Source organism: Brachyhypopomus gauderio, chromosome 13, assembly GCF_052324685.1.
Source record: "Brachyhypopomus gauderio isolate BG-103 chromosome 13, BGAUD_0.2, whole genome shotgun sequence".
NCBI classification, from domain to species: Eukaryota; Metazoa; Chordata; class Actinopteri; order Gymnotiformes; family Hypopomidae; genus Brachyhypopomus; species Brachyhypopomus gauderio.
In genome coordinates this window covers 3,515,044-3,526,063 of record NC_135223.1, presented here as the reverse complement: position 1 = coordinate 3,526,063, position 11,020 = coordinate 3,515,044, and the positions used below count along the sequence as shown (strand labels likewise).

At 42.0% G+C, this 11,020-nt stretch overlaps 1 protein-coding gene across 1 annotated transcript; it reads left to right on the top strand.

Moving 5' to 3' along the window:
- Nucleotides 1-4,862: 4,862 nt before the first annotated feature.
- On the top strand, nucleotides 4,863-5,522 carry h2bk1 (H2B.K variant histone 1). The gene is made up of 2 exons (XM_076970625.1): nucleotides 4,863-5,075; nucleotides 5,184-5,522. The coding sequence occupies exons 1-2, from the start codon at nucleotides 4,959-4,961 to the stop codon at nucleotides 5,418-5,420; spliced, it is 354 nt and encodes a 117-aa protein (XP_076826740.1). The 5' UTR covers nucleotides 4,863-4,958; the 3' UTR covers nucleotides 5,421-5,522.
- The last annotated feature ends 5,498 nt before the right edge of the window (nucleotides 5,523-11,020 follow it).

The following is an 11,020-nucleotide window of genomic DNA, read 5'->3' as shown; positions in this document are numbered from 1 at the left end:
CAGTTTAAATGAACTGATATGTAAAACATTTTCAAACTCACATATGACTAGACTTCATACCTACTCCAGTAATAAGATAATGTTAACTACCCATGCTTTGTACCTAACTAGTTTCTTGTTGAATGGAAAATCCTATATAAATGCATAAAAAACAATATGTTGAAGCAGACGAAACATAATGATAATAAAACACTATAAAACTAGCTGCTTGTTGACTCTTCCTGATTAGGTTCTAACACCTTAAAAACTAAAAATCATTCATTTCATGTTTTCTAATCACTTTGGGCAGGAAGTGCTGTGAGTGGTGATCAAGCTTTTCTATTTCGTACACATACGCAGGCAGAAGGCACAGCAGGCATGCAGATAGAGAGAGCGAGACCTACACTCGCATGTCTTAAAATGACAATTCCAGGTGAGATAGGAGAGCACTGGAATACAAGTCACAACTGACGAGATCTTTTGTACACAGTTAATGGCGGCACTCTGTCCAAGACATCCTGTTTCTGGAAACCTTGTGTGCAGATTTTCCCTGGAATAATCTTCTATATTTAAAAATTAATTAACCCCAGCCCGCGCGTGAACACACACACACACACACACACACACACACACACACACACACACATAAATGGTCGTTAAGCATCAGTCATACATAATGGGCACACTACAACCTCATTAAAAACACAGCAAACTCTCAAGCTTTTGAAGTGTACAGATCAGGGCATAAGTGAATGCATCTCCCAATACATTAGATCCATAATGGCCTTGTAAAGCAACACTACTGCTGACCACGACAAACAAGCTCATTTTTCACTCATGCACAATATGATGTAGCACACAACATCTGATCCTCATTGTCAGCTAATCTTATTATCATGGAAACTTGTGCAAACATCTATCTATCTATCTATCTATCTATCTATCTATATATATATTTGCAAATTAGATTTTGTTTGCCTCTGTTTAATTATTTTAACTACACACATTCATCTGTGGTCTAAGTCATTGTTATTGATTATAAGTTGTTGTATAAATTATTTCCTGTCAATAACTAGCTGCTTGCTAAATAACATTTCATTACGTAGACATTTACAGAGTTACACAATTAGCAGAGAAGCTGTTTCCAGAAAATAGCTCATTCAGGTGTCTACATATCATTCCCAAAAGGCTCTATAGCATCATATCAGTAATACATAACAGATTAAATTACGTACAAAACCATACAAACATCTCAAACTTCTTGTCTATATCTTAAAAGCTGCTGAAATGCTACATAATGCATTAAAAATGAGAATATAAGGTGTGGTGAACATTAACAGAGTGAGCTGTCTTCCTGCATTTCAGTCTAAGGCAGGGTCTCCGCTTTGAAGCTACACAGACTGCTCTGGAGAAGATACGTCTTGATGGAGTCATAGGGAAAGGTCCATGTAAATCACATCTGCGATGGGGAATCCAGGCCTCCACCCAGGTGAGCCTCTTTCTTCCGTTTTCATCCCAGGTCTCTTCACTGCTGCTTTCAGAGGTGAGCAGGGAGTGGACGTTTTAACTGATCTTCTGTCATAATTATTGATCTGAATCTTATAACTTTCAACATGAAAGACTTGCCGTGGTGTCATAAACTTTCCGGAATTTCAGATCTGAATCATAGAAGATGCTTGGTGCCAGGACTGAGGAAGTAGTTCTCTTCTCCTGTCACTGTAAAGCTGATCGGTAGAAACTTCTTAAGTAGATCTGTGTACAAACGAACATATTCAACCCATTTATAAGCAGTGTCCACATAAAAGGTTCTCAGGACTCTGAGGTCAAGGTAACTTTTTTCCCAATGTATCCATACTGGCAGCAAATTGAAGCTGTCTTATTAATGAAAGCAGGCAATTTACAGCAAGAGAATGCATTTTAGGATAGACAGATTAGGAAATGAGATAAAGTTGAGAATAGTTTAGTTTTATGCTAACGTGCAATGATGTGATGTGGCGATTTCCAGTGGGAGAGAGGAGGGTGGAGCTGAAGTTTCTTTTTTTTTTTTATTGTTGATCTTTCCTGTGATTTTAAATAATAGTGCAGTAAACTACAAAAAACAGTTAGTTTAAATAATGATTTAGCTTCAGTTCCTTTGCAAATATTTGGTGATCAATTGGACTAGCTTTAAATATACATTCCACAAACAAGCCTTGAGCCCAACAGGCAGAGAAGAAATCATTCCCATGCGAATGCAGTTTAACAGCTGGACCAGACAACCTTGGCATTATAGGGTCTGTCAGCTGGTTAATCAAACAGAATGTGGTATTCGATCTTGCTCTTAGAGCTACAACCTGTTTTGTGCTCAGGTGTGAGTGTCTGTTTTCATTCTTTTAAAACTTGCTGCAGGCTAGCTCGTGATTTTCTGGGTTTTGGCATTCTGCAGCCCCTACAGTTTTCGTAATGCTTGGGTGCTTTGGTGCAGAATCGACCACCAGCTGTGATGAGGGCCCAGTCTTTCTCCTCCAGTGGTTCTCCATGGCTGCAAGGCTGGCTCTGCCATCGTACACAGCAGCGATGACGCCGCTGAAGAGGAACGCCACGCCTGGAAGCTTCCTCCACTCCGCAGTCTTGGCTGCTGCAGCATCTTTTTTCCAGCAGCGCGGATGGATGGCAAAATGTCGCACAGTCCTAGACGTCTTCAATGTAGTGGCGGGGCAAGGTCATTTTTACCTGATTCAGTAGCGCATGCATTAATGGTAAAAGACATTTTGCTGTTGAGGACATTTAATTTCCCTGGAATTTCTCCCTACTGATCTCTGTCGAACAAGTTTGTCCTTCATACAAGAGTATTTCCATCTGTGCCTCACCAACTAAACCACAACTGAACAAAAACTACACAACGAGCCGTTTTTGAACCCTCCCAATGGTAATTTCACTTTACTAATCCGTCTTCGTCTTCTCACACTTCCAAATCGTGTCCTCTTCAGACGCTTGTATCACTGCTGTTCTCTGGTTTACACAGTTGACACCACACAGTCGTCCTGAATGACGTCGTGATCATGAGGCTCTCGCTCATGGACCTGTTTCCACGGAAGGAAAGATGACTTTCGTCCTTAAAAAGGTTTCTCCTCCCTCACAGCTATGTGACATCGCTGTGTCACGCCCTGACCGAACATGTTATCAGACTCACTGACGAGATGTTGCAGCTCTGCTCGTGTCTGAAACCTGGGCCACATTTATATCTCGGCAGAGCATTCATTCATAAATGTATTGCAACACAGTTCCCCGTGCTCCCTCCAAACAATCCTGTATAGGGACCAAAAAGAAATCCACCCTAATTCAGCTTTGGTTCAGTGTGTCCATTTTCTCCACTGAGAAGAAAAGGTCATTTTCTGTGCATTGATTTTGTATGCTAATGACCTACCTCCCATTGGCCACCTCAAACAGGAGTGCAGCGGACCTCGTGCACCAGGGGGAGAGCTCTGCAGTATTCACAGAAGAGAACTGATTCAGGATCAGTGCTGAGGACATTAGGCCTACTGTGGGTCAGACACTGGTTCATACGAGTCTGAACTCCAGGCTGATTCAGAACAAGAAAAACCAGCAACACCATCAAATACTTGCATATTAAAAGCACCCAGTTTTAGTTCACAAAAACCATATCTTGTATAATAACACTATCCCTTTAACCATGGTCTCATCAGACTAAGCCACATGAGATTAGCATTAGCTAAATCAGTCAAGATAGGCATTTTAAGTAAAGCCTAATTTTATTCACCAAACTAAATTTATTTTAGCTTTGGTGTTGAGGTGATCAAATTCAGAGTGTTTTCATAATATTTTACTATAGTCTAAGATGAAACTGTGTCCGATAATTACCAGCTTAACACGGGAGCCTAAATCTGTGGGGTGAATATGTTTATTTTACACGTGTGGACACAGACTGTGATGTGTATGCTGAGTGCTGTGGATACAGACTGTGGATACAAATGAGATTCTCAGAAGCACAAAATGAATTGTCTGTAGGCGTTTGTCATGTACTCTGTACTGAGACTATATTGCAGGTCCTTTGTTCTCAACGCTTCCAGAACATTCAGCAGAGAAGACAGAGCAAGCAAACTGCCGTTTTCTTATTTTTTCTTGGCACATACCAAATGTTATTGCATGTACTAGGCAAGAGACAAACTAAATCAAATGAGGCAATTCTGCCACCTGTCTAGCTTCTCCGTAGACTGAACAAATTGACAGCTTTTAAATACTAAAACATTTCTGTAACTTTTTAAATGATTTATTTAAAGACATTAATTTATTTTCTCATCTGATTTTCAGCAAAATGCAGGCGCCTTTGTTAGAATTTTTTCCTTTGATGAGTTTGATAAGGTTATTTTCCCATCATCCATCGCTGTAGGATGAACTGAACCCGTTTATGGCCATGCTTGTTTCTGTCCATAGAGAGATTGTCACTAAATAAATCTCTCTCGTCTTTGCCTTTCTTCATTTAGGCTGAGCTTTGCTGTCCGAAAACTCAATGACAGCTGAGCTTTAGCTGAGCGGGTTAAATCTAGGTATGTTGGAAGCTAATAACGCGATTTTTCATGACTTGCTCGCTCTCTCACACTCACACATACACGCGCACACACTACCATAATGACGCAGGAACGCCACTTAGTGGCTAACTGAGGTTATAAAGAAACTCATTTTATTAACCGCTGTTCATGGAATTGTATAAGACATTAGTGACATGTTTTGTAAGAGGTGATTTTGACAGTACTTTTCTATAGGTAGCACCACATGCAAATATCCAATAGCAATTATAGCCTAATTAGACCTACTATTAAACTCCAATTAAGACTTTGATCATTCATTTGAGAGACGTCATAATTGATAATGGGCGACAGCTGAGGTCTGTGGAGCGGCACGTGCGTTTAGCTGCGCTCTTTCTGCAGAATATATTCTAAACGTTGTGATTACACACGTTACAATAACAACCACCTAAAATGACGAATGACGGAACTAAAAAGAAAGGGAAAACTCCAGGCGACAAAAAAGCGTCCAAAAGGAAAGGGAAAAGGCGGGAAACATACGCCGTGTATATTTATAAAGTTTTGAAACAGGTGGGTTGTTTTTGCTCGGATCTGAATAACCCCGCTCAACAACGTGTGTAAACTCTAATTCGCGAACATGACCTTCTCAACTGACTGTTCTGTGGGATATGTCCCCAGGTCCACCCCGACACAGGTATTTCCAGCAGGGCTATGAGTATTATGAACTCCTTCGTGAACGACGTCTTCGAGCGCATCGCAACGGAGGCCTCCAGACTGACGCTGTACAACAAGCGCTCCACGATCACCAGCCGTGAAGTTCAGACGGCGGTTCGCCTCCTGTTGCCCGGTGAGCTCGCCAAACACGCCGTGTCGGAGGGGACCAAAGCGGTAACCAAGTACACGAGCTCAAAATGAGCAGTTTGTGCGAAGAAGCACCCACAGACAAAAGCCTTCTTGTTTTGTTTCTTCTTTTGTGACCGTTTACTTTTGTGAATAAATGCACAGAATAACTATGGAGCTTTTTTGTTGTTCCTCATGCCGAAAGCGGTCTATACTTATCTCCTACCTCTGCTTTAATTCTCAATTGTCAGTAGTGATGCATTTTTAAAGCGACAGTCAAGTTAACATAAGGGTTAAAGCGTTATGTTCAGTTTTTCATGATGGAGTGCGATTAAAAACTACTGGTCTAACGGAATTGCCCGTTATAAGCTTATACAATTCAAACGGCTATTTGCAACCTACAAGTGAGCTGAGATGTAAAAAAAAATTATATAATGCTTGGATGGTGTTGTGCAGTAGTACATAGTCCCCACTAGATGGTAGTAGTGGCATATTATTGTAAACGTACTCCATAAAAGGTATATGAAGGCAACAACCAGGAAACGGGGATCATGTTCACTCTATCTGAGTGCACTTATGTCCCGAAAGATGCCACTGCTGGTCTGTAGTGCAACATATGATACTGTGAATACCACCACTCAGTGATGTCCACGCACCGTCCTCAGGTGGAGCATAACCCAGCTCAGGACGCTGGTGAGGGACCTTCACATGTGCTTTGGAGAGGAGTTAACAAAGCCATCCTGGACTAAACATCAGACCTAAACTGAACCAGTTGGGCATGAAAAGTGTCCAAGGGTCTGGGGGCCTTCTACAGTGGCTGCTTATTAGAGTGTGTAGAAGTAACTAAATAAGGTTACATGACCCACACACAGGTTTATAGGTTTGCCAACTCTGTAAACTGCCATAATTTCTCCAGTAACTTTTGTGTTCGGCCCAGACAATGTGACTATAAAAAATTGAGAGTGAATCAGATGTTCATGTAGTGCATTGTGCACAGGGGAAAAAATCACTGAAGAATAATCATGCCAGAAGATGAGTCACTGGTCACTACAGCACACTCCAGGTCCTAATTAGCAATAAGCCTTGGACATTTATGCCAAAACTGATTTTGTTTTATTCCTCTGATCATATTTGTGAAATTTGATGGTTGACAAGCCGTATCAGGTCAAAAGGTCATATAAAGAATGAAATTCAAGATCTTTAGAGAGTTGTTATAATGCCTGGTGTGGAATAAATTTTCAACTGGAGTTTGAGGGGTTTTTGTTTGCTATTGAACATGTGCATGACAAGCCAGCATGTGAATCACAGATTTTCATTTCATTTTCCTGACAAAGATAAATCGCAGATAGCTACACCGTCAGCTGATATCAGACTTAAATTAAGGACTGTAGGTTTGAAATGATGATTCCCCATTATGAGTGGAGTTTAGGTCAAACCTAGGCTTAGTGTATTGGCTGCTTTGTCTGTAAAAATGTAGGAAATATACCAACTGAGAGGCTCCTCTGAAAAATGTTTCCACTGGATAATTAATTCCCACTGGCAGAATAGCTTGTCTGTCCCCAGACGTCTGGACATTACAGTATAATTTAATTCTATGGGTTAAATTTGTATCCATAAAATAATCATTTAATGCAGTTTTATTAGTCTTGTTTGGACTAGTTTCATTAGTCAATGCATCTTTTCATGCCAGTGAAACAGCTCTGGCATGTCGACGTGTGGATCCCCTGAAGGTGTTCTGGGATATCTGGCACTAACACCTTAGCGGGATGTCCTGCAAGTCCCGTAAGCTGCAAGAAGAGGGCACATGCCTCAGACGCTTGATCAGATTGACATCTGAAGGATTTGGGGTCAAGGTCTTTGAACCATTCGCCATGTTTCTGAAACCATTCCAGAACAACTTTTGTAGTGTAGCAGGATACGTGATCCTTCTGGCCACTACCATTAGGGAATTCTGTTGCCATGAACGTGTGTACTTGGGCTGTAGCTGTGTTGAGGCAGGTGGGATGTGTCGAAGTCTGCATGAATCTGCATGAATTCCAGGACCCAGGGAACTCCTACCAGAACATTGAGCTGAGTTTCACACAGCTTCTTCCTTCTTCTCTAGACCATCCTGACGCCGTCTGTTTTCCAGGTAAACAACACTCAACACCCGTCAGCCTTCATGATGACAAAGGCAGCATGATTCAGCAGGCCACCTTGTGCGTTTGCGCGCTGACTGGTCCGTAGCTATGCGGCCCGATGCTATATTATAGCTATCATTAACATTTCCAGCAATATAGGTACTGTACCTCTTCTGTGGGATCTTCTCTCCCCTTGGGCATCAATGAGCCTTGAGTACCCATGACACCTGCGACCATTTCACTGGTTGTCGTACATTGGACATGTATGATGCATACAGGGAATTCCCCAAATGACCTGGCATTTCAGAGATGACCCAGTCATCCAGCCGTGTTTTACATCTACTTCTTGATTCTCCTTCCAACTCTCCTTACAACTTCAAGATCCGACTGGTCACTTGCTGCCTAATTTACCTCGACCCCTAACAGGTGCTACTGTAACAGGATCATCAGTGTTGATCGCTTCATTTGTCAGTGGTTTTAATGGTGTGATCAGTGTTCAAGTTGTATTGAGTTTTGATGCTTTGTTAGTGCAGAGATGCTCACAGTCTTTGATTGCATAAACACGGAGATCTTAAGTGTATCGTCCAATTAGCCCAAAGGTACAAATGGATAATGACAGTAGATACATTGTTTTGCTGATTAGTGTTTAGTCAACACTTTGTCCCACTTACATTGGACTGTTCTGTTGGACTGTTGTAAGCGGGAAGCGCAGTAGACACTTGGTCATAAACAAATGGTGCCTTTTGTTCTACATTAATCAGGGCAGCAGAAGAATACCAGTCTGAGCAACGCTGGATGTTAATGTGCCCCCCCCCCTCACTTCTGCAACGTGACTCGCTGGTGGCCTGATGTATGCTAATGAGAGCATGTCTGCAGACATATTACCGCGTGTGTGATAGGGCCATTAATGACAGTGTCTTAAGCACCATCATCATCATGACCATTTTCCCTCTGATCTCACAGTTCCTCTCTGATCCCCTTTCTCTCTCTCTGGTGTCATTTCTCTCTCTCTCTCTCTCTTTTGGGAGAGTGTTATAAGCACATTATGGATTGGGACATTAGTGACTAATGTAGTCACTGGGCTCTGCATTGTTTTGGTGCGCAAGTGCATCATTAGAAGATGTTCCACTTGGCGGGGAAGCGAGTATTAAGTCCGCTCGCAATGAAATGAGGTTGTGATCGATTGTTAAAGTTATTGAGAGCTATTAGGTTGAAATATGAGCTTCTCGATTGTCATAATGAAGAGGGGCGTCATTTATGCGGAGATCAACTGTGCAATGTATAGAGCAGCAAGCTTGGCAGGTACTGGTTTAAGGGCTGTTAAGGAAAGGCAAAAGTCATTTTTGCTGTCAGGAAACCCAACGACACTGCTAACACTCAGCCCATCAAAATGCTCAGCTCTCAAAATGTTGACAGATAGAAGCTATAAAAGACTTTTGTGGTTTCGCTGGCCAAGAAATCCCGTCCGAAGCACATGCAAGATCTGTTCCCGTAACTTGCAATAACTCAGCACATCAGGTGGCGTCAGGCGAAAAACTGTGCGTTTTTCATCTTGAAGGAGTGCGGGCCATTTGCAATGCTAACCTCATCCCTCTGTCGCATGTCGGACATTATCATTTATTGCTGCGCAGTTTCCATTTGGTAGGACTGCGCGAGGAGGAGACCGTTTCACATCAGGGTCTCTCACTGGCACGTGAGTTCGGAGGTGGCGAAGCTACGGCGACCCGCCTGCCTCCTGTGTCAGACCATGACGCCATATCTGGATGTCATATTTGGAATGAGAGTAGTCTAGTGCCTTCTCCCTAATGGGCTGTGATTTGCATACCGTCCAATCGGTGCAAGACAATGCTGCATACTGGATTTCCACACTTAATTTTCAGTGCGTATGGTGCGTTCTTATGGGACAGTGACATCATTTGAATACCACATAAGTGTAATAATTATTCCACTAAAAGTGGTGCCACTGCCTCATAAATTAGTCTCAATCAATTAGCTTGCATTTCTAAGTCCTCCCCTCCTACCAATGTCCCATTAATTAGTGAGTTTGTTATTGTCTTTGCATGCCAACTAGATGAGCATCAGTATAATTCTTTTTTTTTTTTTTCCTTAAATTTTAATGGGAGACGCAGCACTCAAGTCGACAATAAGTGGAAGATAATCAGCAGGAACTAATTGCCTAATTGTATTGATGGGAGTCGTGATCATTAGATTGGTTTGTGAGTCCACTCCCTAACAGTGAGAGGGCTGTCTGACCTCCCAACATCACAGATGGCCACATCTCTGCCCATACAGTGGCTCTCACCTCCGGGGAACGAGACGGACGTGTGGTGGTAGTGGGGTGGAGTCAGGGGGTGGCGGTATGGGTTCTGCTTGGAGTAAGACAAGCTTTTGCGTGTGTGTGTGTGTGTGTGTGTGTGTGTGTGTGTGTATGGTCTGCGGGGAGCATCATGAATGAGTGAGGGGGTGCTGATTCGATGCAGTTGTCTTTTTTTTCTCTCTCTCTCAACCCTCTTCTTTTCTTGGTCGAGAAAGTCCCTGCCTCCACAAAAATTGAATGTCCACCATTTGAGAAATGAATTCGTGGAAGTCGCTGTCTCTTTTCCCCCATTAGTAAGTGTTTAGTTCAACGTTTTAAATAATTGCGTTACGAGGAATGATATTTAAAATACATTTGGGAGGCAATGGGGCGGGAAAGTGCCTACATGTTTTGCTGATGACACCCAGGCCATTTGGAAGACATCAAAGTAGAGAGGAGGTAGGCCAGATGCATATTATAAACTCATTATGCGTATCATTTAAAAGGATGTACTCCAGCAGCAAAAACAATCTCGCCATTCTCTCTCGCACTCGCCAGTAATGTGTGTTTGCAAAGTCGGAACTCTTTGATGCCTTCAGCCATGTGACAGCTATTGCAGCACTGCAGAACGCAATCAATGTCATATACAGCATATATATGTGTGTGTATGTGTGTGTATATATATATATTTTATATATTCTTGTGTGTGTTTGTGTGTCAGTGCCATTGACAAACACACATAAATTTTTTTAAATGGTAACTTTTTTTTCTGATTTTTCGATAAAAAAACAAAGTGCCGATTTTTAAAAATGTTTAATGCCGATATATTAATTATCCATTCCTATCACCAAGCCATGCATTAATATCTTTTAAATCCTTCTCAAAATCCATCCCTTTTGATTGGAAACTTCTAGGAGATTGTGGTCATGTTAGCTATGCAGCGACCTATTCTGCTATTAACACATACACAGTTGTGAGTCATCATTTATCTGTGGCTGTTTTCAGTGAGTAAACTAGGCAGTGATATAAACAACAACAAACAGTCAAACAATCAGTGGTGAGTACAGCATTGACCTGTCTGCTCACCGTAATCCTGAGCTAAACTCACTGTGTCTTTTTTTGTGAGCTTATCGTGACTAAATGTATTCTTAGAAAGTGTGTTTAAAAAATGCCCATGTGGTCACGTCGCACATGGTTTCAGCAGGGGCAGATCCAACACTGGCATGCACTGTCCATGTGATCACAGCAAAAAATAGCTC

What these genes read in the sequence shown, in the direction of transcription:
- h2bk1 (XM_076970625.1), top strand. Translation starts at nt 4,959, where the DNA reads ATGACGAATGACGGAACTAAAAAGAAAGGGAAAACTCCAGGCGACAAA. An exon ending in TTTATAAAGTTTTGAAACAG is followed by an intron (nt 5,076 to 5,183) that starts GTGGGTTGTTTT and finishes ATATGTCCCCAG; the next exon opens with GTCCACCCCGACACAGGTAT.